A 27,518-nucleotide genomic window follows, 5' to 3' on the forward strand; every position below is an offset into this window, starting at 1 on the left:
GGAAGAACCACCCAAGGAGCAGGCAGGACAACCTCCAAGGGTGTAATTAAGAGACACATAGGATACACGTTAGAGTTTTGCAAAATCGACTTTAGTTTATAAAATCAAGGCATTTATGCTTGCCTGGAAAATGGTAAATTTATGTTACAAATATTTTACCATGATTTTTAAAAGTCCATGCAAATAAATAGTACAATTGTGGGGGGAGGGAAACACAACTAATGTTACCCTAATTGCGCTGTGTTCCTTCTATGGAATTAGGTTTCTGTGGCTGATGGTACACCCCCTAACACACAGACAGCCACCAGCAAGCTAGCAGTAATGTGGGTTTAAAAGTCAAAGAAAACAAAGATATGATCTCAAAAGTGGCCTGCCAGAAGCGTTAAAGTAAAATACTTTCAGCGTGGATACCAAGCATATAAAGCAGACGTGATGAGCTTCACACTGTAAAACCACTTTAAATTTTTTTGCTTTAGGGCACTTTTGGGGGTTTACATGTAAGTACATGACCTCAGCTGTAATTTCAAAAAACAGGGACTTCCCTGGAGATGCAGTGGTTTGGATTCTCTCACTGCTGAGGGGGCGGGTTCAGTCCCTATGAGAACCGGGATCCTACAAGCTGCAGTGTGGAGAAAAAAAAAAAAAAGGAAGGAAGGAAGGGAGAGGAGAGGCCAGGAGAAAACTTTCATAGACTACAAAGATAACCACCCCCTACGCTATATGCTCAGAGGCTCTTAGCCAGTTACGCTTTCTAACTACTTCATGATTTTATTAAACTTCTCTGCTCTCTCCTTTTCCTTAGCATTTAAACCACTCTTTAGAGAATTCCTACTTCAACCCCAAATACTCCTTGGACCAATGTCTTCTCTTAACATCTCTAAGAAATTTGAAATTATTGTGCATGTACCCTCAATCGTGCCTGACTCTTTGTCACCCCATGGACTGTATTCTGTCAGGCTCCTCTGTCCACGGAAGTCTCCAGGCAAGAATTCGGGAGTGGGTTGCCATTTCCTCCTCAAGGGGATCTTCCCAACCCAGGGATCAAACCCAGGTCTCCTGTATTGGCAGGCAGATTGTTAACCACTGTGCCATCTGGGAAGCCTCAACTCCAAATACTCCTCTGACCCTCTGACCAATGCCTTCTCTTAACTTACCTAAGAAATATGAATTTACTACTTTAATCAATTTACTTTCTTACTGAAGTATAGCTAGATTTACAGTATTAAATCTATGTCTGCTGCATAGAAAATTGATCCAGTTACATAGATAATCTTTTCTATATTCTTTTCCAGTATGATTTATCACAGGATACTGGATATAGTTCCCTGTGCTACGCAGTAGGACTTTGTTGTTTATCCATCCTATATGCAATGGTTGGCATCTGCTAACCCCAAACTCCCAATCCATCGCCCCCAACCCTGGCAGCCGCAAGTCTACTCTCCAGGTCTGTGAGTCGGTTTTTGTTTCGTAGGTTAGTTCATTCGTGTCTTCCTTTAGATTCCACATATAAGTGATAGTCTACAGTATTTGTCTTTCTCACTTCACTTAGTGTGACAATCTCTACGTCCATTTAAGTTGCTGTAAACGGCATTATTTCATTCTTTTTCATGGCCGAGTAGTATTCCACTGTATATATGTACCACATCTTCTTTATCCATTCTAAAGAAACTTAAATTCTAAGACCAGCTGTCCAGGTTCACCGTGTCTACCCCATTCGCTCCTCGCTCTTTAACCCACAGCAGCTGAGCTCTGCTCCTGTAATGACACTGGAATGGCTCTCTCAAGGCCAGGAGCAACCCTCCTGCAGGGGAACTAGTGGCCCTGCTGGGCCCTCAGCTCACTCTGCCTCCCACTTCCTCATTCTTGAAACACTCCTCCCTTTGCTTCACCAGGTGGGACCTCTTCTGACTGTCTTCTCTCCTTTCTCAGGCTTCTTTTTGGAGGCAGGTCACCCTGTAAAAAAGTTCACGTTCCCAGGATCTGGTGCTCTTCTCACTGGACATACTCTCACTGGGTGACAGTCACCCTGACAACTTCCTCCTGCCATCTTTATACTGATGAATCCCACATCTGAACACACCTCCCCTCTTCCTTGACTTGATCAAATCCTGTTAGTCTTTCGAGCCCCTTAATTCACTGAGATTTCACTTGTGGGAAACATCCTGTGACCCCCGAAACCTGCTGGGTCTCTCCCCCAGCCTGCCTTTGGGCCTACACTGTACTTCCCCATTGCTGTACTTACACAGTCTTATTCCTGCTTGTGACCTGTGGTGCATCTTCTACTGAACTCTAAGTTCCTTCTCTATTGTGTTCAGCACAGTGCCTGACACAGCAAGCACTCAAATACATATTTGTTAAAGGAATGAATGATTAATCAATGTACTGCACAGTTTGGTATCTACAACATAACAGGTGTTTGATGCTCAAGTTAATGAATTCATTGCCATTTCCAATAAATTTCACCTATTTCAGTTTTGCGGTTATAGAAAGTAGTTTTCTTGAGATGAAAAACTTCGTTTAGTCTACGTTTACTGCCCCAGCTAAAGAATCAAAAACCATTTAACAGGCAATCATACACCTCTTATGTGTATAAACTAAGCCGTTTTGCAAAGTGCCAACGCTTATCCCGAACATTTCTTAATTATACTTTTCCTGAATCTCTACTGTGACTGTGGGGCAAGAATTTCCCCACAGCATTCTAGGCTTTTCTGCTTAAACCCATCAGAGACCATGTTTAAAGTCTGCACTCCCCTGGGATCCTCTGTGGTTACTAGAGCGGATGACCAGATTCTAGACCAAAGCTGGGGCAGACACACATTCATTCGTCAACAGAATATGTAACAGGCAGTTACTAGTGCAGGGCTCCGCCCTAGGTGGACACGGTGGTGAGAAGCATAAAGGTGGCTGCATTCCCTCAGAAGTGTTTGTTTTAGGAGGTGTACAAGGTCATTGCAGGTGGTGGTGGTGGTTTAGTCGCTAACTCATGTCCAACTCCTTTGTGACACCATGGACTGCAGCCTTCCAGACTCCTCTGTCCATGGAATTCTCCAGGCAACAATTTTGGAGTGGGCTGCCATTTCCTTCTCCAGGGGAGCTTTCCGAACCAGGGATGGAACCCTTTTCTCCTGCATGGCAGGCAGAAGATTCTTGACCACTGAGCCACCCAGGAAGCAGGTGGTGGAGGCGCTGGTAGAGCTCAGTCAGCTGATGTGACAGAGTAATGGACTGGTGGTAGCTACTTTGAAAGGGGTTGTTGGGGAAAGTCACTTTGAGGAGGCATCATGGGAGATAGGAAAGGCCAGGGAGGATTGGTGTGCCGCAATCGATGGGGTCGCAAAGAGTCGGACATGACTGAGCGACTGGACAACATCTGAGCTGACACCTGTGAATGAGGGTGCCAGCGTGTGACAGCAGGGACTGGGGGAGGACGCAAGGCCAGCTAAGGCAGAAGGAGCAAGGGCGAAGGCCCAGAGGAAGCGCTGTGCAAAGCTCAGTGTAAAAGTACAAACTGGAGGTCAAATAATACAAAGGTACATTTACAAAAACAGTTTTTAAAAAATCAAGCCTTCTTTTTAGCAGGGCTTCTCCGCTGTGTCTATAAACTAGCATTCAGGAGAAAAAAAGAAAAAAGAGTATATTACTTATATAACCTATGAATAAAACAGACTGAAAATGAGCTAGAGGAATTAAGCACTACTGAGACCAGAGCAACAGCTATGTAGTGTATTATGCAGGCCTCCTGTCTCCTTCCTGGGCCCGTGGTAGAAACGACTAATCGACCAGCACAGTCTGTACACAGCCGCAGTCCCTCTCAGCAGTGCTCTCCTAGCAGGCTCTGCTTATCATCTCTGTCCTAAAAGTGCAATAATCAAAATGGGTAACTTTTTGGAGGGGGGGGGGGGGCTACACTTGCAGGATCTTAGTTCCCTGACCAGGGATTGAACCCGTGTCTCCTATAGTGGAGGCATGAAAAACCACTGGACTACCAGGGAAGTCCCAAAATGGATAAATTTTTAAAAAAATTTTGTTAGAAAACTCCTATAGAATATATGCCTCATGGTACTGCTTTAATAAGTATGACACATTTTCCTGCTTTCAAAAAGACTGCCCTAAAAGTATAATTCCATCATAACCATGTATTACTGGATAAGATAAAAGACATCAGATACTTGATTTCTAGACCACACTAGTCACACATGAAAAAATGATAGGATGACCTACAAGTCCCTTTGAGCCTATTTAAAGAATTTAAATCAACTATCTTACACTGTTGCTGTTCAGTCACTAAGTAGTGTCCACCTCTTTGTGACCCCATGGACTGCAGCACACCAGGCTTTCCTGTCCTTCACTATCCCTGGAGTTTGCTCAAACTCATGTCCATTAAGTTGATGATGCCATCCAACCATCTCATCCTCTGCTATCTCCTCCTGCTCCCAATCTTTCCCAGCAACAGGGTCATTTCCAATGAGTCGGTTCTTTGCATCAGGTGACCAAAGTATTGGAGCTTCAACATTAGTCCTTCCAATGAATATTCGGGGCTGATTTCCTTTAGGATTGACTGGTTTGGTCTCCCTGCTATCTAAGGGACTCTCAACAGTTTTCTCCAATTTGAAAGCATCAATTCTTTGGCGCTCAGCCTTCTTTATGGTCCAACTTTCACACTGGTACATGATTTCCAAAAAAACCAGAGCTTTGACCTTATGAAGATTTGCCAGCAAAGTGATATCTCGGCTTTTTAATACACTGTCTAGATTTGTCATATCTTACATTAATCTATTTAACTTATGCTAATAGATGCTACTATACTTAAGGATGAACTTTCCTTAAGGTGACTCAGTGGTAAAGAATCCACTTGCCAGTGCAGGAGAGGTGGGTTTGATCTCTGGGTTGGGAAGATCCCCTGGAGAAGGGAATGTCTACCCACTCCAGTTTTCTTGCCTGGGAGATCTCACGGACAGAGGAACCTGGTGGGCTATAGTCCATGGGGCCGCAAAGAGTCGGACACAACTGAGTGACTGAGCACGCACGCAAGCACTATACTTAAGTGAAATGTATAGATTTTTACTCAAAAATGATGTTTCTCTTTAAAGCCATCTACATAAATACACACACAACAGGGTTACAGGAGAAGCAGGGATGGCCGTTTTAAACTGACACTTGGATGAAGGCCAGTACTCTTAACTATGATTTATTTTTATCGGTGGTTCCTCTTTAGGGCACTTTCTCTTCTAAATTCATATAGCAACTATAACTCATCACAGAAATACAACTACTGTTTATCATATCAGAAGTATAAAGTTAAAGATACAGTAAAATTAAGATGAGCAAACAGAATTACGTTAGAGAAATACAATATAATTTGAAGAGCTGACAATGTTTATTACACACACACACACACACAAAAAAACACACCAAAAAACGGAAGAATGAATCATACTTAGTCAAATAAGAGACTTAGACTAAACAGGGACCAAGGGACGGAAAAATTCAGAATGAGGGAGTCATCACATGCAAAGATGGAGAAGCCAGAAAAACTCCCTGGTGGGTCCTAACCAGATACCTCCTACAACACAGGAAATGGACCTCCAACCAAGTTTTTGCCAGCATCCTCTTTTCTCTTTCTAGTTGGTCCTTCATGCAACTAAAAGTCCCTACAAAAAGAGGAAACCAAGCGGATGAGGAACGGCGAAGTGGAACTAAGTGTTTCTAAGTGGGATGCACTTCACATGTGTCCTTCCTTCATTTTCAAAACAACCCCGTGGTATTACTCAGGTCTGCAGGAGAAACAGCAGTTCATACCAACTACATACATCAAGTAACCTACCCTGAGGCAAAACGCCTGACCAATGAACTAGAATTTAACTAGCTCTTTGCCCTGCGCCTCCCATGATGTCAGTTACCTGGAGCAGGTGGGATCTTCCTATCGCCATCTTTCTTCTCAGCCAGTCAACCCAGCTCACTGCTGCCAGAGGCCCTCTCGGTAAAACCAGCATCGCGTCACATATCAAAAAGTCCTAATAACACCCTGTTCCCTGCAGTCAAGCTCAGATCCATTTCCCTAGTGTTTACCATCCTCCAACATCTAACACCACCCTAAAAATCTAGCCCTGTCCCCCACTCCACAACACCAAGTCCTCTCCAATCACCTTTCTTCTCTCACACAGAAGACGTCGCTGGAATCAGCACTGCGGAGTGCTCACAACATCCATGCCCTCCTCTCCCCTCTTCACTGAGTGGTTAAACCCCACCCCCCCCATTTTGTTCAGGTTTTCATCCCACCCCTCTTGTGAGTCAGGTAAGGTAACCCCATGTCTGGCTCCAGGTACTGATCTAGGCCTGATGAGCCAAGGACCCAGTATTTCTTAAGAGTGGTACAGTTAATGCTGGGCAAGGGGAGGACAATTCTTTATACTGTGATGATCCTGGAAGTCATAAAAAGCTTAATGTCCCTGTAAGGGATAAGACATGCACAATTACAGAGCGGGAAGCAACAGCCCAGCGTGACTAATTTGCTTATGGTTATTGAGCTAGAAAGTAGCAAAGCTGGAAGTGCAACCCAGGCTTGTCCTCTCTAGGACACCCAGCAGGCTCCCAGCTGTCACTCAGGAAGTCATCCACAACAGATCATTGTGAGAGGCTATGAAAACAAGCCGCCGCCCTCAAAGGCTAGTGGGAAAGACCAAAGGTTACAGCAGAATCAGAGAGGATGCTGGGCCTTTGTAATTTGGCCAGTATCTTTCACTTCCCCGATGAGTATGGTCTTGTATCCTATTCATGAGGTTCTTGTGGCAAGGGTACTGGAGTGGTTTGCCATCTCCCCCTCCAGTGGACCCACGTTTTGCCCGAACTCTTCGCTATGACCCGTCTATCTTGGGTGGCCCTGTGTGGCACGGCTCATAGCATCACTGAGTTACGCAAGCCCCTTCACCTCGACGAGGCTGTGATCCAGGAAGGCACGAGGGCCTCAAGAACAGAAGCTGTATGTCTTTACTTCTTTCATATCCTTTGTGGTAAACCTAATTACCTCAGCTGCAAATTATTATAAGCACTGAACACCAGCAAAACCGAAATGCCAAGAAAGAGCACATCCCATTGCCATCAGCAGAATATTTTTTCCAAAGGATTAAGTCTTCCCTACTTCTAGAGTAGAAGGAAAGACTAATGCAGAAACTGTAATTACTGAGTTCCCCATACTTTAAGATCCTCTAAATTTAAAGAGTTACGATACCATTTTCTTGGTAAAAGAGAAAATGGTACATTACTTAAGTAAACTACACTTTTGTTATTTATTAGATAATTGTCTAAAATCCATTTTCTTTGAAAACGATACTGAAAAGCACTTCTGATAATTGTTTAAATCCTGATATGGCACTAGGATACTGATTTACTAAAGGTAGCTGATCAAGTTAAAGTAGTATTAAAAAAAAATGCTGAACTTATTACTACCATCAATTCTCCTCCTGATCCACCATCAACTCTCCTCAAAGTGTGACGGGTCCATGAGATCCATAGTCTAACCTAAGCAATCCCAGGTAACTAGCCACAAATCTTAACAATCTACTTAGTAGTAAAGAGTACCATGCAGCTTGTGTTCCACAGGACCAGTCTGCCAGGTTTACTGATGCGCTCTGTATAAAACACAGGACGTGTGTGCATGCTAAGTCACTTCGGTCGTGTCTGACTCTGTGACCCCATGGAGACCCCACCAGCTTCCTCTGTCCATGGGATTCTCCAGGCAAGAATACTGGAGTGGGTGCCATGCCCTCCCCTAGGGGATCTTCCCGACCCAGGGATCAAACTCACCTCTCTCACGTCCCCTGCATTGATAGGTGGGATCTTTACCACTAGCGCCATGTGGGAAGCCCAAAACACAGGGCATGCTGGATGAACTGCCCTGAGAGGCTACTCCCTAAGATACAGGGGCCATTCTGACCCCACCAGCTGAAGCTGTACCTGTAGATAAGCAACCAAATTATTACATAAGCTAATGAAACAAGAAAAAAAGAGTATTTCTAAGAAAACGAAGTTAAAGGAGGAGCCTTGATTTAAAAAAAAAGCTGTTAGAAAGCTTTCTGTCAAAGCAAGCACATCAAAAACAACAGTTAAATGGGAAGTAACAATTTTTAAAATCTAAAATTTTTGAATTCACAATACTCTGAAACTGCTTTGGAACTCTTCAAGTTCTTCAAAAGAAGATGGACCACTTATACAAGATGGATCACCTGGAACTATAATCAGAGGCACATACTCCCAAGAAAAGACCCTGGCTTTCTATTAAAGGACTGGCAAATGAATGGATATTTAAATATTTTAAGTTATAATAAGACGGTTAGTATTTCCTTTTCAATCTTATTTTCACCCACTTTTCAATCAACTACAGGTACCATCTGGAGGCTGAAGGCCAGGCCTGTTTTTCTTACCCCTGATAAATGCGTGTGTAACCCCACTGTTCTCAGCGCTAGTCCTGGGCAGCCTCCTGGGGCCTGCACCACCCACAGTGGACACACAGGCTGCAGGGGGGCCCGTCTGCTGAGGATTCTGTGATGTGTGGCGCTGACAAGAGGAAAGCAACATACCTATCCTGAAACCTTTGCATTAGGGTTAGTCACACTACCTATGGCAAAATCCATTTTAAATTAACACTGGCAGAGTCACACAAATGCCAATCAGTGATAGTTTTATTTATTTATTTATTTTAGTGATAGCTTTAAATATCATCACCTAAGCATCTAGCTAAACTAGATGGCACTGTCCTCATCTTAATGATTACTAGCAGACAATTTATGAACGTGTTTACACGGCACACCATCAGACTGGATATCTCAAGATGTTAAAGATTTATTCTGAATTTTTAAATAGGATACTAGGAATTGTTATATGTTTTAAAAATCTTATTTTGGAGGTATACACTGAAATATTTATCATGAGACAGTATGTCTGGAATTTGCTTCAAAATAATCAGGGAGGCAATTATTCTCCAATTAAAAAATAAATAAATAAATAAATAAAAATGGGAGAGGAAGGTTAAAGGAAACAAAATTGGCCAGGAGCTGGTAATTGCTGTGGCTGCCAATACATACATACGGGGTTTATATACTACTCTTCTTTTGCCTATGTTTGGGATTTTCATAAATAAAAATTTAAAAATAAAGAATTATACCAAACTATTTAGATAGTATCTTAAAAACTCTCAGATGTGAGTTTTTTTTTAAATTTAAATTTTACTGCCATACATTGACATGAATCAGTCAGATGTGGAGTTTTTAAGCCCAAATAATATGAAATTTCATTAATATATTGCACACCAGAAAGAAAAAAAAATCACAAAAAACAAAAACACATAACGGAACCAGAAAAAGAATAAAGATTTACTGAATCTCAAGCTCCTAGGCAGGGCTGATGCTGTTTCGTCTAAGCCCATGAGAACATTCTGACCCAATTCTCAGTGTACCAGTTGCTTTCTTACACTACTGTTCTCAAAACTGCTGAGGCTTCAGGAAGTTTACATAATAAACTGCTTTAGCAAGCAGTGATTCCAATTAGAAAAGGAATGAAGTCGGCTGTAATTGGTTATAAATATTTCTACATCTGTTGATAATCTGCCAGTCTGAAGCTATTTTACCTACTCCCTGGGTGAACACAGGTCAAGTCCACAGGATGGTGACAGCCAAACCCACTGTTTACAGCCCAAAGGGGCACATGGTCTGAGAAGGGTATGCATTTACTTTCAGCATATCCAGGAGAAAAGACAGAACGGAAATTTCAGTATGTTAGAGATGCTTTAAATTTTCTTTTAAAATTATTTTCAAGCGACTGGATTGGGATAGTCCACATACATATAGAAAAGGGTAATCCCCGGATCCTCCTGTGCACTGATTGCCTTAAGTGGAGCATAGGATTCTCTTAGTATGACTTTAATTAGATAAAATCAATACAGCTTAGAGAGGGGATCAAGTCAGACCTAAGTCCAATATAAAAGTGAACAAGGCATTTACTCCCTACAGTATGCTTTGGGCCTAATAAAGGCATGCGGCATGCATGCTCAGTCATGTCCGACTCTTGGTGACCCCACGGACTGTAGCCTGCCAGGCTCCTCTGTCCATGGGATTTCCCAGGCAAGAATACTCGAGTGGGTTGCCATTTCCTCCTCCAGGGGATCTTCCAGACTCAGGGATCAAACCTGCATTGGCAGGCAGACTCTTTACCCCTGAGCCGCATGGGAAGCCCTCATAAGGGCAAGCTCAACTGAAAGAGAGAGAAGGAAAGAAAAGAGAGAGAAAGAGAGGCAAGGAGGGAGAGAGAGGAAAAGAGAAAAGTCAGCTAGCTGTTCCTGATGTGCTGAAAACCCTCCTGTGGTTTCACCTCTCAGAATGCATGCCAAAGCCCTCCTCATCACTCACTCACTCAGCGACCTGAGGGTCCGGCCACGCCCGCGGCTCAGCTGGCCACGTGACCTCCCGGACCTCTGGGTACACTCTCCCCAAGGCTATCGCCTTTTCCTTTAGAGATGGAAATTTTGAGCCTTCCTCCTGGGATCTGGACTTGAGGGTCACCTTCCTAGAGGCTTCCTTGGTCACCCCACCCCACACTGTGTGCACACACAGGCACACGCTCTCACCACTCAGCAAGTTCTTTTCTCCCAGTTGAATTTTTCTGATTTTTTTTTTTTAACTGATATCTCCTCCATTAGCATGCAAGGCCCAAGAGAGCGGGGGTTTTTTTGTCTGAGTGCAGACACTTAAAATTAGTCTCTCTAACGTTGTGTTCCTAATGCTCCAACCGTTTCTGGCCCATGGCTGGTGCTCAACGATTTACTGAAGGTAATAAAACAACCCAGTGATGTACCACAGGAGGATCCAATGAGATGTACTATCTGTGAACTTAGTAAACAGATCTGCTCAACACATGCAGTGGTTTTACAACAGACTTCCCCGCAAGGCCACTGTGCTTTATAATCTCATTCACACTTTTGTTCTCTAAGCCTCTAACATTCTGCCTTGTTTTGTCTTATGTTCACATATGCAAGGTAATTGACTAGAAATAACAAGGCACAACAAGGCAATGGCAAAAAGAATCACCACTCCTCTGTCCATGGGATTCTCCGGGCAAGAATACTGGAGTGGGTTGCCATTTCCCTTCTCTAGGAGATCTTCCCGAACCAGGGATTGAACCTTGCAGGCAGACTCTTCACTGACTCAGCCACCAGGAAAGCCCAAGAATAATGGAAGATTCCCGCCTTCAAATTACACTTAACCCTGGGCAAGAGGAGAAGAATGTGAGCTACAGATTACATTATAGCTGAATCTCCCAGTAGGATGAGGACATAAATGGTTGTAAATTATTACCAGAAAATGAAGTTCTGCTTTTTTCCCCTACCTGGATTGTGCAATGGAACTCACACCTGAGTTCCTATTACTACTTGTATGTTACAGGTGAGAAAATGAAGCATTAAGGAACTTTCCAAAGTAGTACAGGTGGATCTGATTGGGATTTGAACCCAGCCTCCCAATCTCTCTGCTGTTCCACCAATACTACTGTGAAATACATAAATTTCATGATCACACAGAACTCATTTTTCATTCATTGCATCTCTAATAGGAGACATGACACAATGTCTCTTCTAAAGATAAGATTCAAGGGAAATCAAAGGGCAATAAGCTGTGAGCAATTACCTTTTTATGTACTAGCTAACTTCAATCATAGAGAAATGCCAACAACCTCAAATCAGATGGTAAAGAATCCGCCTGCTATGCAGGAGATCTAGGTTCAATCCCTGGGCTGGGAAGATCCCCTGGAGAAGGGAATGGCAACCCACTCCAGTATTCCTGCCTGAAGAATCCTTTGGACAGATGAGCCTGGAGGGCTACAGTTCATGGGGTTGCAAAGAATCTGATACGACTGAGCGACTAACACCTTCTCCACTTTCCTGAAAACTCACCAGTTGGGAATCTCTAATCTAAAATAAATTCTAGGTGCTGCAAAGCAGGCACATGAACACTCCAAGTATTTTAACTGATCTGCTAGCGTGGAAATCAAAAGGAGCAGATCCGTTTTAACCGTTGGGAGATGCTGTGTCCAAGGCCATCAGGGATTTAGAAGGGGCCAAGTCACAGAAACAGATTATCTGCAGGGCACATGTTGTTCACTGGACCGCAAAAGTGGCTTATTGTCTAGTCCCAGATAAAAACTGAGGTCACAACTAGGCATGCTGGAAACGCAGGCCTTCTTTGACAAGTACTCTGTCCTGCAAGAGCAGTTGCTCTAATAAGGAACTGTTTAAAGGACCTCAAACTAAATGTGTTCTCACTTATTTAACCTCATCTCAAGCAGAGAAACGATCTGTACTATGACTGACGTATGTCGGAGTAATCCACTAGTTTTTACTTTCTCATAAACTTTTTCAAACTGTAGCCTCTTTACTGATAGAAACTCAAGTTTTACATTTCCAGTGACAGTAAATGCAGCAGAGGGAAGGTCTCCCTTCCAACCCCAGACTCTATGCCATCACTGGGCACTGCATGCACTTCTACCCCAACAACGAGAACTCTAAACTGAAGAGATTCAAGTGTCTGCTTTCCCCACTAGATTGTAAATTCTTTGAGAGTAGAAAAACGGATGCACTGTTCACTTACAGAATTTATAAGTTCTGGAGAAAGACTGTTGAATGAAATAACAAGTTTTTGATGTCTGGTAGCATACTTAATATATCCCAGAGATACCCCTTGATACTTATGTACAATAACATTCTAAGGTTAACCACAGAATATGAAAATCAAATGTATTCCTCCCATAACTAATAGTGTGTGTTGTTTATGGACCAGCAAGAAGACTGAATGGTATAAATGCCATTTCACATTATCTGGAAATACAAGGATTTCACAGCATTTTTCTGCACTGTTCATATACATACACGAATTCCTGTTGATAGTTCATAGGCAAGTTGCATGAATGCAGGCTACTTTCTGAAGCAAACTCTTGTGTTCATGCGTATGAGTCCTAGACCAACTTAATTATCAAACATAGGTTTTTCTAGTTAGGGACGATATTCTTTGTTTTCTCTAGACTTTAAAAACATCTTTATCTCTTTGAGTCATCGACGTGGGCAAACAGAAAAATATTTAATGTGGTGAAATTTAAATTCATCAAAATTAAGTATAGGTGCACATGACCCAAGATTAAAAAACTGTATTTACACAAATATAATCTCAATTACAAAATAATTAAAAAACAGGATCCTTTTACATAGTAATTTCCCTTAGTGAATTAAAAATCATTATCACTATACAACCACTTTGGGAACATATGATACAAAGCAAATAAATCTGGACTGATTGCTGTGAACTATGATATACAAAACTGTATGGCATGTTTTCTGGCTAACCAAAAAGCAACAAGAAAAGTAACAACCAATCACAGTCACTTCACCACCATAATAATCAGAGACTCTAATAGATGAAGCCATTTTGCACATAACACAAATAACCAATCAGTACAATGCTGAAAAGTTACTGAAAATCACAAATTGATGAGAAGCATATAACAGTTTTTGAGAATACCAATTTAAAAATGTTCAGCCTCACTTGAACTCATCAGATTAGAATCTTTTCAGCAAGAAACGCACACTTATTGCACACAGTACGCTAGAGCCCACCTACTTTACGGTCCACAGTTCTAGAGAAGAACCCAGGACAGAACCCGGGTTCTTGCTTTCTTTTTCCATCTCCTGCAACACTACTTCTCTAAGTGCAGTCCCCAGACCAGCAGCAGCAGCATCACCTTGAAACTGGTGGAAATGCATGTTCTGGTCCCACCTCCTGAATCAGGAACTCAGAAATCAAACAGCAATTTCAATTTGCGATTTGAGGAGCTCTCCAGGTGGGGGACACTTGTTGAACCATGTGGCTCAAATGATCAAGAAACGACCTGCGATGCAGGAGACCCGGGTTTGATCCCTGGGGCGGGAAGACCCCCTGGAGAAGGAAAGGACAACCCACTCCAGTATTCTGGCCTGGGAAATCCCACGGATAGAGGGGCCTGGCGGGCTACAGCCCATGGGGTCACAAAGAGTCGGACACGACTGAGTGACTAATGCTTTCACTTTCACATTACAGGCCGGGGGCTGTGACGCAGCTCAGGTACCACAGCTCTACCATTAATGCCTAAACATGATCACCACTCATAAAATATGGATGCACTTTTGTGAGAGTCCAATTTCTTTCTTAGATGGACGTTTATTACCATTGCCATCATCTTCTTTACAGGAGAGATTCCTACCGAGTCAGAGAAGAAGGGAGTTTTGGGGAAAATAATTAGTACTCGCATTTTAGAGAACAATCATCTATCACTTTTGTAATATAAACGATAAGAAGAGTATGGGATGTTTTTACTTATCAAAAAGGGGAATGGGTTTTTAAATACTATAGATACCATAGTAAAGATTAGAACCATCTTAAATATCAGAATTTTCGAAAACAATCCCCATAATTTTTTGCTATCATCATAGCTTTAAATGATTAAGATGGATCAATCTTATGTAACTACAGATTTCATAGTCTAAAGTCTATTGGTTTCCTAGGTTTTCTGGTTTCAAGAAGCTGAATATACTTTACTTAATAGTTGGAGGAGGAAATGGCAACCCACTCCAGTACTCTTGCCTGGAAAATCCCACGGACAGAGGAGCCTGATGGGCTACAGTCCATGGGGTCGCAAAGAATCAGACACGACTTGTGACTGCACACAAATGGCAATCATGAGACAAAGGAAGCCTGACATATCAACAAAAAGACTAAAATTTTAAATTCAGCTCTTCACTCTCAAATCTTACGAAGGTGGGGAGTGAAGAAACTGCTGCTGACTCACAAAGGAGTCCTTTAAGCTCCTGAGGGAAAGAGTTCAGAGAGGCAGGTAAAACAAGAAGAGCAATTTTCCAAGAACTTCAGGTTCAGTGCTGGTTAGTCAGTGAGTTTTTAGCCATTTTTAAAAGCTTAAGAAACATACTTTTTCTCCTTTGGAAGAAGAAAATATGGTGCTTAAGGAAGAAAAATAAATTTTAAGTTTTTATTTGTAATACTGAATGTATTGGCATTTTCCTACTGAAGTGCCACTTACTATGTATAAGCAATAACTGAAAAACTTTTTTTTATCTTAGCATAATTGAAAACAAATTAACAGAAGGTAGATAAATTTGGAAGTCAGTTTCAGAGGTTCTGGTTAATGACAATAAGTTCTTAAGTTAAAAAAATTAACTTGTTTTCTTCCTTATTACAAAAACGATAAGTATTCATTACTCAAAATCTTGAGAATACCAAACAAGATGAAAAAGAAGTTCTCAAGAGTGAGTTACATGTATGTGTACTCAGCTGTGGCGGACTCTTTGCAATCCCATGGACTGTAGCCGGCCAGGTTCCTCTGTCCATGGAATTTTCCAGGCAAAAATACTGGAGTGGGTTGCCATTTCCGACTCCAGGGGATCTTCCCAAGGATCGAACTCGTGTCTTTCATGTCTCCTACATTGACCGGCGGGTTCTTTACCATTAGCGCCACGTGGGGAAGCAAGCCTTACTGGCTTGAGAGGCTGCAGCAGAAGCCCCATGTGCAGACAATATCACTTCCAGGCAAGGCCAGGCCTTCCAGCCTGACGCACTGGGAGGACCACAGAACTCAACACGGAGCTCACTCTACACTCAGAGGAAGCAGTCGGTGAATGATGACTGTTCCCAGAACAAGTGCATTTTTTGTTTCATTAACTAATGTCTAAAGTTCTGTGTCCCCTTGATTTAAATGTCCCACCTGACACAAACAGGTGACTTTTGAATCCTGCCTCTGCAGGTAACACTACTTACTATACGACTCAGTTTTCAGATACTAAAAATAGCTTAGAAAAACTGAGTCATACTGAATAACATCCTCAAGCACTGTATTTACAACACCTAAAAATGAACAAGATGGGCTAAATCTATCATGTGTTTTTGATAATCAGAAGGGGAGGGAAAAAAAAGAAAATACCAATTGGGAAGTGAAATGCCCAGTCTGTTATTTTGATGGTTTAAGGTTTGGTTTCAAGTAAAATGCTTAACAACTCTGCTTTACCACCATTCTCCCTCCAAAGAACAGATGAACACTCTGTGTGCAAATATTCACTTCCTTCACTTTACAGCCTGTTATAAAGATGTTCTGACTTGGATTTTGTTCTGGCACGCAGGGCAGGCTGATTCCCTGAAATGCCGCCAGAGTGAAGTTCTGAATAAAATATTAAAAACTAAAGACACCCCCCCCACACACACACACACAAATAAATACCTTTTAAAACACAATGCTGAGTCAGCACAAAAGGAAAGGCTCTAGAGAGGTCAGAGGAAGTGAGAGCAGAAACCCTGGGAGGAAAACATGTTGAGACAGGGTTCTGCCCCAGGAGGCTTCTCCAAGCCCTGGGGAGCCAGAGTTTGGGTCTGGCACTAGCAGTAAAGAATCCGCCTACCAGACGCAAGAGACATGGGTTCAATTCCAGGGTTGGGAAGATCCTGTGGAGGAGGGCATGGCAACCCATTCCAGGATTCTTGCCTGGAGAATCCCATGGACAGAGGAGCCTGGTGGGCTACAGTCCATGGGGTCACAAAGAGTCAGGCATGACTGAAGCGACTTAACAGCAGGCTGGCACTGCATATTGTCCTGGGGCAGCAGGAAGTGAGAGATAAAGGCTCCTGTACTAAACTTGAAACTGGGACCCCCAAAAGGACCTCAACAAAAGGGAAAAGGAACCTGTTGTACAAAGGAAACAGCAAGGAAACGTGTCTTATCTTTGACTGAGAGCAGGGGAATAAGGGAGATTTCTCCTGAGATCTGAGATCCATATTTATGCTATAGAGTACAGGTGGAAAAACATAAAGTCAGGAAGTTACTGTGACCTCCAGGATGCAGCATCCCCGAGAGACTGGCATAAGCAAAGGCAAATTCTCCGTAGAAGACTGAAACTTCAATTTAGTTATCAAAACCCTTAGGTGAAGTTCCAGGGAAAAGGAGCAACTCACAGAAGAAAATAAAATCGCAACCCGCACAAGAAAATCACTGAATTAGACCTCAGGTATCAGAATTAAGAATGGATGCTTTTGAACTGTGGTATTGGAAAAGACTCTTGAGAGTCCCTTGGACTGCAAGGAGATCCAACCAGTCCATCCTAAAGGAAATCACTCCTAAATACTCATTGGAAGGACTGATGCGGAAGCTGAAACTCCAATACTCTGGCCACCTGATGGGAAGAAATGACTCACTGGAAAAGACTCTGATGCTGGGAAAGACTGAAGGCAGGAGGAGAAGGGGATGACAGAGGATGAGATGGTTGGATGGCATCACGCAATGGACATGAGTTTGAGTAAACTCTGGGAGTTGGTGATGGACAAGGAGGCCTGGCGTACTGCTGTCCACGGAGTCGCAAAGAGTCGAACACAACTGAGCAACTGAACTGACTGACTGATCAGAATTAACAAACTCTCAATGTGTAATAAGCTTAAGAGAAGCTTAAGGATATGAGCAATTAGAGAATATAAAAAATGATCAAGCAGATCTGAAACAGAACCAAACAACATAACTTCTAAAAACAGAACATAATTGAAAAACAAATGGGAAAAAGAACAGATCAGGCCCAATGAAAGGAAGACTAGTAAACAGAAGGCAGGGGTCAGAGGAATCATCTACAACACGGCACTAAGAAACACAGCAGGTTGGGGCGGCTCAGCGGTAAAGAATCCACCTGCGAGGGCAGGAGATGTGGGTTCGATCCCGGGTGGGGAAGGTCCCCTGGAGAAGGGCCCAGCAACCCACTCCAGGATTCCTGCCTGGAGAATCCCATGGGCAGAGGAGCCTGGTGGGCTGCAGTCCATGGGGTCGCAGAGTCGGACACGGCTGAGCCACTGAACAACAGCAAAGAGAACAGTAAACTGAAGGCAAGAGTCAGAAATCATCCAGATGCGGCTCTAAAACACGACAGGTGAAAGTCAGGAAGCCAGACATCTGTGGGACCTTTTCATGCTAATTAGGGGTCCAGAAAGAGAGAACAGAAAAGAGGCGATATCCCTGAAATAGTCACTGAATTTTCTATAGCTGCACTCCCCACTGTGCTAACCAGTGGCCACATATGACTATTTAAGTGAAAATTTAAAATACAGTTCCTCGGTCACACTAACCACACTTCAAGTTCTCCTGAGCTTTGCGTGGCAGGAGGCTACCACATGGGACTGGACCAGTGGAGAGCATTTCCATCACCACAGAAAGCTCTACGTGCTGCACTGTTGCAGAACTACCGAAATGCCCATCCTCAGATTCAAGCTCCCCAATAAATCCCAAGCTAAAGAAATAAAATCCACACGTGAACCCGCTAAGGTGGTACCACGAAACTGAAGAAATAGAGAAGGTCTTAAAAACGGGCAGACAGAGGAGTCAGACCATCTATTCAGGAACAATATTAAATGCTGACTTCTGAGCAGTATCTTTGAAATCCAGTAAGAAACTGGAAATAACAGAACTCTGTACCTAGAAAACTATTTTTTAAGCACAAGCCAAAATACATTTTCCCACATGAAAGATTTTTACCGATAACAAACTCTCCCTAATGGAAACTCCAAAGAAGTCACTTTAGGAAAAAGGAAAATTATGCCAGAAACAACTGAAATGTGAAAAGGAATAGTAAGCAAAGATAAAAGTTGATTAAATCTAAGTAAACACTAACTGTATTAAAAAAAAAAAAACAAAAATAATGTCTAATCTGTGGTACAAAAGACAACTAGAACACGAGGCAGCAACAAAGTGCTGGGAGAGAGGACTGCAGCCCGGTATCTTAAGGTCTCTGTAATTCTGGAGCAGGGTAATGAAACTGAGTACTATTTTAAGGCAGAAATAGTAACATAAATGTTTATGACATACACATATGAAAAAACTGACATACAAGCATACCTCCTTTTATTTGCTTTGCATTATTGCACTTTTCGGATATTTTGCTTTTTACCAATTGAAGGTCTCTGGCATTAGTCTGGTGCCAACCCACAATAGATATGACCTAAACCAAATCCCTTACAATTATACAGTGGAAGTGAGAAACAGATTCAAGGGATTAGATCTGATAGAGTGCCTAAAGAAATATGGACAGAGGTTCGTGACATTGTATAGGAGGCAGGGATCAAGACTATCCCCAAGAAAAAGAAATGCAAAAAGGCAAAATGGTTGTCTGAGGCGGCCTTACATATAGCTGTGAAAAGAAGAGACGAGAAAGGCAAAGGAGAAAAGGAAAGATACACCCATTTGAATGCAGTTTCAAAGAACAGCAAGGGGAGACAAGAAAGCCTTCCTCAGTGATCAATGCAAAGAAATAGAGGAAAATAATAGAATGGGAAAGACTAGCAATCTCTTTAAGAAAATTAGAGATACCAAGGGAACATTTCTGGAGAAGGCAATGGCACCCCACTCCAGTACTCTTGCCTGGAAAATCCCATGGACTGAGGAGCCTGGTAGGCTGCAGTCCATGGGGTCGCTAAGAGTCAGACACAACTGAGCGACTTCACTTTCACTTTTCACTTTCATGCATTGGAGAAGGAAATGGCAACCCACTCCAGTGTTCTTGCCTGGAGAATCCCAGGGACGGGGGAGCCTGGTGGGCTGCCGTCTGTGGGGCCGCACGCAGTTGGACACACTGATTCGACTTAGCAGCAGCAGCAGCAGAGAACATTTCATGCAAAGATGGGCACAATAAAGGACAGAAATGGTATGGATCTAACAGAAGCAGAAGATATTAAGAAGAGGTGGCAAGAATACACAGAAGAACTGTACAAAAAGATCTTCACAACCCATATAATCACAATGGTGTGATCACCAACCTAGAGCCAGACATCCTGGAATGCGACGTCAAGGTGGCCTTAGGAAGCATCACTACAAACAAAGCTAGTGGAGGTGATGGAATTCCAGTTGAGCTATTTCAAATCCTAAAAGATGACACTGTGAAAGTGCTGCATTCAATAGGCCAGCAAATTTGGAAAACTTAGCACTGGCCACAGGACCGAAAAAGGTCAGTTTTCATTCCAATCCCCAAAAAAAGCAATGCCAAAGAATGCTCAAACTACCGCACAATTGCACTCATCTAGCATGCTAGCAAAGTAATGCTCAAAATTCTCCAAGCCAGGCTTCAACAGTACGTGAACTGTGAACTTCTAGATGTTCAAGCTGGATTTAGAAAAGGCAGAGGAGGCAGAGATCAAATTGCCAACATCTGTTGGAACATCAAAAAAGTAAGAGAGTTCTAGAAAAACATCTACTGCTTTACTGACTATGCCAAAGCCTTTCTGTGGATCACAATAAACTGTGGAAAATTCTGAAAGAGATGGGAATACCAGACCACCTGACCTGCCTACTGAGAAATCTATATGCAGGGCAAGCAGCAGCAGTTAGAACTAGACATGGAAAAACAGACTGGTTCCAAATCGGGAAAGAAGTATGTCAAGGCTGTATATTGTCATCCTGCTTATTTAACTTGTACGCAGAATACATCATGAGAAACACTGGGCTGGACGAAGCATAAGCTGGAATCAAGATTGCCAGGAGAAACATCAATAACCTCAGATATGCAGATGACATAACCCTTATGGCAGAAAGTAAAGAAGAACTAAAGGGCCTCTTGATGAAAGTGAAAGAAGAGAGTGAAAAAGTTGGCTTAAATTTAGCTCAACATTCAGAAAGCAAAGATCATGGTATCTGGTCCCATCACTTCATGGCAAATAGATGGAGAAACAATGGAAACAGTGGCTGACTTTATTTTTCTGGACTCCAAAATCACTGCAGATGATGACTGCAGCCATGAAATTAAAAGACGCTTGCTCCTTAGAAGAAAAGCTATGACCAAATTAGACAGCATATTGAAAAGCAGAAACATCACTTTGCCAACAAAGCTCTGTCTAGTCAAGGTTATGATTTTTCCAGTAGTCCCCTATGGATGTGAGAGTTGGACTATAAAGAAAGCTGAGTGTCAAAGAATTGATGCTTTTGAACTGTGGTGTTGGAGAAGACTCTTGAGAGTCCCTTGGACTGCAAGAAGATTCAACCAGTCAATCCTAAAAGAAATCAGTCCTGAACATTCATTGGAAGAACTGATGTTGAAGCTGAAACTCCAATACTCTGGCCACCTGATGGGAAGAAATGACTCACTGGAAAAGACCCTGATGCTGGGAAAGATTGAAGGTGGCAGGAGAAGGGGATGACAGAGGATGAGATGGTTGGATGGCATCACCGAGTTAATGGACATGAGTTTGAGTAAACTCCAGGAGTTGGTGATGGACAGGGAGGCCTGGCATTCTGCAGTTCATGGGGTTGAAAAGAGTCGGACATGACTGAAGGGCTGAACTGAAACCACAACATCTCCAAGGTATGGGAGCAAACCTTCTGAAGGTAAGGAACAAACCTTCTAAAAAGTTGAGGGACTGGGGGGAGTCCTCAGTCAACCTGTATATGGTAGCCAGAAATCCAAACACAGAATAAACACAAATAAGGCAAACAAAACCCTCTAGCCACAAAGACTGCCAAACGAGATGAAAAGGTAAGATTCAGCTGCGGGCTTTTTATATGTCAGGAAAATATTTATCAAAAGAAAGCCAGTGAAATCATTAACTTCAGAAAAAATCACCTTTAAGAAAAAATGCATTATAATAAGGGTCACTTCCTAATAATAAAAGGTTCAGTTCATCTGGAATATAATATTAATCCTAACCTTAGAGAAAATTTCAAATCCACCATTTTAGCATCTCTGTCAAGTAGACAAAAGACATTAGACACAACAGATTAAGTAGAATTAGTGAGGATACAGATGGGAACAGCATAGTTAATAAGTTTGTATGGACATATATAGAAAATACATTTATATACATCGATTAGGGAATATATATATATATATTTTTATGCACAGGTATAACATTTACAAAACCCAACTATACCCTACCTATAAAGTTAGCATCAGCAAATTTTCAGGTATGGTTATCAGTATCAATCAGATTCCCTGATCATGATGAAATTAAGTTTGAAATCATTAACAAAATGATAAATAGAAAAGCCTTATATTTTTAGAAACTAGACATTTCTAACAATTCACAGGTTAAAGATATCTCTTTTTAAAATCTCAAAAGTGTGAAATTTGTTTCAATTTCCTTAAAGTATAAGAATAAATTTCTCATGTAATAATTAGTAAAAACTGATTTCTTTCATTTAAAAGACATGGCCAATACCTAAGCTGTAGATAAGTATTTTCCATTGTGCATGCATACTTTCAAAAATTTGTTACTAAAATGCACAACTGAAGGGAAAAAAGTTTACAGGTGGAAATAAATCATTTTAATAGTCACTTATCTCACTGGAAAATCTTTTTGCTCTTTCAAACTGGAGAGGGAGGAATGGAGACAAGAAAATTCAACATTCATTCATGGAATAACAGTTTACTAAAAGCCTGGTCTGTGCCTGATACAGAAGATACACAGATGAGCAAACACACAGTCCAGCCTCCGGGGGCTGACAGCACCCTAAAGGAGCAGTGGGCAGAGAAACACATGTAAAACACCCATCTGGACGAATGAGGTGACCCTGGTATGGGTCGGGGAGATCAGCAAGCTTTCTGTAGTAATGCTTTGAGCTGAGATATAATGTGTAAAAGAAGGCACGTAAGTGAAAGGACAGAGAACAGCATTCCAGAAAGGAGGAACAGCTTGTGCAAAGGTACAAAGTTTCGGTGGGCAATCAAACTAAAACTGTAATTAAAATTTCAGATGGATGGTCAATATAAAAGCAGGGTACAGCAGAAATTCTGCAAAATTTTTATGCTTTCTCATCTGTTCCTTCTTTAAGAAGAAATTGGTTGATATTCCTACAGTCATAGAATTTTTCTGCGACTATACAAATACTGTGTAGATACTCTATTTATGAAGACACTTTAAAATATAGTACTGTCATGCAAAACTGAATGCTTACCATTTTCCATACTGTTAAAAGAAAAATCAAAAACAACTAAATCTTTAAGACCCTTTCGAAAGCTATTGCTACTCTCTTCTTCAACAAACTTCTACAGTAAACAGGTTTTTGCTCAGAAGAGACTACAAAGTATGCTTTCTAAACTCTCCTCATAATATATATCATGTAACAGTCCTGAGCAATACCGGTAATTTCAATATTACACCCTCACTCCATTCAACCAAACAAGCACTATAACAAAGATACAACTTTAGATACTGGAGATGGAAAGAAAAACTAAAACCAAAACCGAAAACAAAAATCCGAAAACAGGAATTCTTCAAATTTGGTTCTAATGATTACTCCTAAAAGTGCAGCTCAGCAGTAAAGAATCCGCCTGGAATGCAGGAGAGGCAAGTTTGCTCCCTGGGTCAGGAAGGTCCCCTGGAGAAGGAAATGGCAACTCACTCCAGTATTCTTGACTGGAGAATTCCATGGACAGAGAGTAGTCTGGCAGGCTACAGCCTACGGGGTCGCAAAGAGTTGGACACAACTTAGCGACTAAACATATAACAACATAAAATGTGTCTACATAAGCACAAAAGGATTCAGATTAGTTCCAAAGGTTAACTGTGACATGGAAATTACAGCTAAATTACACAGCTATGGACTAACTTCTATTAACTATTTCATGTCTCTTTTGCTATATCCCAGAAGAAAAAGAGAGAAAAAGAATTTCTTTCCCTTAAATAATTTATTCCTAAATTCACTATATGACTATGTAAAAATATAACCTGGCGTTCCTAGAAGTACAGGCTACACACTCATATTAGCCTTTTGTTGTATTTATCAAATGTGACAAGATGGGGACTCAAGGTGAATTCAACATTCTGAGATTAGAAACAAGAACAGATCATTTCTTTCAACTGTGCAGTTACTGATTAATTTTCTTTGGCAGTTAAGAACTAGCTAATTCAAGTTTTTCTTCTAAAAGGTAATTTCTTACTATTGTGAATATACCAGTGTAGTTTTCTAAAAAGCATGATAGTTCAAAGATGACTTATCTTCATGAAAACATATAAGAGCATTACATCAGAAAATTATATCTGAAGACAACTGAAGGCATTTTCTGACACTACCTAAAATATCCACATATTGTGTTTATGTCTCATCACTTAATGCTTGCAGCAGGAGCCTGAATGCCATTTGATACAATTTTTTAAAAGTCAGACAGTATTACTTACTAAAAAGTTTATTCTTATTCGCTCTTACTAAAAAGTTAACCTAACCAATTAAAATTAAAGAAAGGAAAGGAAAACCCTCAAACTACTCAGATGCTGGTAATGGTATGGATGGAAGGGAGTGGGAAACAAAATTTGGGAACAATTAAAAAAAGAAACTGGTTTGATGTAAGAATCACCAGGAAGTAGGAAAACGGAGGAAGACTCCTATATAGTGCTTCTCCTTTTTTTTTGAAACCGGAAGTGGTTTGTCACAATGTAAACATGGAAAGGAGTACCATGTGGAATAGTGATTTAGAAAGGTGAAAGAAACCGACTCAGGATGACTGTTATCTGCCTTCAGTGGAGAAGGCAAGTGGAGTAGGAAGTGTTCACTCATGCTTTAAGGCTTGTGTTTTGTGAGGACATACACAATTCAAGTTTAGCACAAAAACTATTCTAATTTTATGGGAAAATACCCACTCCAGTATTCTTGCCTGGAAAATTCCATGGACAGAGGAGCCTGACGAGCTACAGTCCTGGGGTTGCAAGCAGTAGGACACAACTGAGCATACAAGAGCATGCAAGTTCAGGTTTAAGTATCAAATACAATTTTCATTATATATACCAGCACTAGTTGCTAAGCTGAGTCCCACTGAATGGACAGTCTAATATGGGCCAGTAGATCAGGGTACAAAATAGCAAAACACTGACCATCAAAGGAATAGATATCTACCATAAACAGCTTTTAAGGTTGTAAGATGAGCGCAAAGTAAAATGTGTAATTGGTCATTTAAATGTTTGGCAACAAACCTCAAAATCAAATTTCCTTAGAAATATTTGATCTAAGTTTTGTTTCTAAAAAGATCAACATGAAATAATATATGTTAAAAAGGTAGCAAAGTTCTATTACATCTAAGAAAACCAAGATAGAGTCTGAAGTGAATTTAAAATTGCTCAGTCGTGTCCGACTCTGCGACTCCATGGACTATACAGTCCAAGGAATTCTCCAGGCCAGCATACTGGAGTGGGTAACCTTTCCCTTCTCCAGGGATCTTCCCAACCCAGGGATTGAACCCAGTTCTCCCGCACTGCAGGCGGATTCTTTACCAGCTGAGCCACCAGGGAAGACAGAGCTTAGCCAATAATATATTAACAAGAAAGTAATTATTTCAGTAACAGCAGGCAACAGGTTCCCTGGAGAAGAATCTCCATCAAAAACAAAAAACACACTGCACCTAGACAGAAACAGAACACAAAACTTCACAGACTGAAATATGAATATGATCTTCGAAAGGTGTTTTAAACTTATCAGTTTTGTAAGTTTTCTCTCTCTACCAAAACCAAAAACCCAAAAGCAACAAATCTAAGGCTTTCACCAACCCAAGAAGTGAGGTTTCAAAAATAAACACGGTAGAGGGTTCTGATGTTAATAAAAGGAACATTACTGAAACTATTTCCAAAATCAAAAAAAGTCAACTCAAACCCCACCCCTGGCTCCTGGAGGGGAGCATGGCTTTCCCATTTCAGTGGCCGACGAGAACGAAACGTTCCAGCCCCAGGGAGCTGGGGGAGGAAGGTGGCGCCTGCAGACTCAGGTAGCGAAGGGTGAACGGTAATTTCGCCGACAATACTGTAAAATAAGCAAACCACCGCTCCTGGCCAATTAACCAAGCGCGAGTCAAAGTTCCACCACGTAATTCGGGCCTGGACCTTTTTTTTTTTTTTTTTAAGCAAACAACGTAATTGAAAGCAGAGTCATTTCCCTCTTGGTATTTTATTCATGCTGGAAATAACATTCAAATCGAAAAGGTAGCAAAACAAAAGAGAAGAAAAAAAAAAAAAAACCAAGCAAATTGAGGGAAGTAGAAGCGCGCGGGACGTTTCACTAACATTTTTTTCCCTCCTCAGGAGCCTCGACTCTCCGGCCTGCATTTTAAATTTCCAATCCGGCCGGGCGCGGGTCGGACCCCCGAAAGCCGCCCGCGGCGCCGGGGGAGTCCCACCCTCTACGGAGGGAGGAGGGAACGCTGCTCCCGCGGCGGCGGCGGCCGGACGCGCGGAGCGGCGGAGAGTGGACTCCACTCGGGACCGAGTCGGGGGCTCTCCCGGCAGGCGGGCGGGCGGCTTCTCGGGGCGGGCGCCGGGGAGCTGCGGGAACTTTCCCTCCCTCTTGCCCGGCCGCGGCCCACACGCTCAGGCGCAAACTTTGCAGACGGCGCTGAGAGCGGCCGGAGTCCCGCCCCGCGCCCCCCAGCTGAGCCCCCGCGCGCCCCGGCCCCGGCCCCTCGTCCGCCCCGCTAGCCCCGAGCTCGGCAGGGGCCGGGTGGGCCCCGGCGCGACCCCTCGGCCTCCCCGGCGGCGCTGCCGCTCGCGCCCCCCCGGCCGCGACCCTCCCCCGCGCCGCCGCAGGGCCGAGCGGCCGGCCCGGGGCCTGGGCCGCGCTCCCCTCACCTTGGTGGCCATGGCGGGCGGATCTGCCCCCCGCCCTCAGCCCGGGACGGTCGGCTCCTCTCCCGCGCCGCAGCTATCGGCCCCAGGCGGCCGGACGAAAGCGAGGGCGGCGGCGGCGGCGGCGGCGGCTACGGCTGGGCCCCGGCGCGGCGGCGGCGGCGGCTCCGCCCCGGCCCCGAGTCTCGGCTCTGGGCGACTCCAGCCGCCGCCCCGCTCCTCCAGTTCCTGAAACTCCCCGGCTGCGCGGCCCCCGCCCCCGCCAGCCGAGCCTCCCATCTATCGCGGCGTGCGCGGCGCGGCCGGCGGAAGCGCGCCCGGTGCCCTCGGCCGGCCCGGCCTCCTCTCCCACTTTCCACCCCCGCCCGGAGCCTTCGCCTCGGGCCGCGCCGCCGGCGCCCTTTGTCGCAGAGCTCCGGGCCGCGTCCCCCGAGGGCGGCCGGGGTCGGGCTGGATCATGGACCCCCCACCCACCGACCGCGTCCCGCCTGGCCGCCCGCCGTGGGGACGGTGGACGGGAGTGAGGGACACGCTTATGAGGGAGCGCCTGCCGGGGGAGCCGAGTCTCGAGCGGCCCTTCAGCCGGTCACCGCGACTGAAGTGTTTCGCTGTGGAGATACAACGGGGCGCGTCCCCCTGGACGGGCTCGAGTCGCGGACGGGATCTTTGTCCCGCGTCGGCGTGGCTGTGGGGCCGGTCGTGCTCGGGGCTAAGTGAAATGAGTGTGGAGAACGCAGCCGGCACGGATCGGAGCAATGGCTTCCAGGTCCGCCTGGCCCTTCACGGAAAACCCGCCACCCGCCTGGAGTTGCCGGCGGGCTGTGGTCCCGGGCCCGGAGGTTCTGGGCTTTCGTTCTGAGGCGTCCCGTTAACCTCCTT

At 43.4% G+C, this 27,518-nt stretch overlaps 1 protein-coding gene across 2 annotated transcripts in view; it reads right to left on the reverse strand.

Moving 5' to 3' along the window:
* Nucleotides 1–26,759, reverse strand: part of SNX9 (sorting nexin 9) — an 87,053-nt gene extending 60,294 nt beyond the window's left edge. Inside the window, exon 1 of one of the 2 annotated variants that reach the window (XM_070461513.1) lies at nt 26,643–26,759. In XM_070461513.1, the coding sequence (XP_070317614.1) occupies nt 26,643–26,654 (12 nt within the window). In that variant the 5' untranslated portion in view covers nt 26,655–26,759. Of the gene's footprint in view, nt 1–7,803; nt 7,870–26,642 lie in introns of those variants that run through there. The other variant, XM_070461512.1, reaches the window with a different exon arrangement.
* Between the last annotated feature and the right edge of the window lie 759 nt (nt 26,760–27,518).

This window comes from Odocoileus virginianus, chromosome 34, assembly GCF_023699985.2.
Source record: "Odocoileus virginianus isolate 20LAN1187 ecotype Illinois chromosome 34, Ovbor_1.2, whole genome shotgun sequence".
Taxonomy (NCBI): Eukaryota; Metazoa; Chordata; class Mammalia; order Artiodactyla; family Cervidae; genus Odocoileus; species Odocoileus virginianus.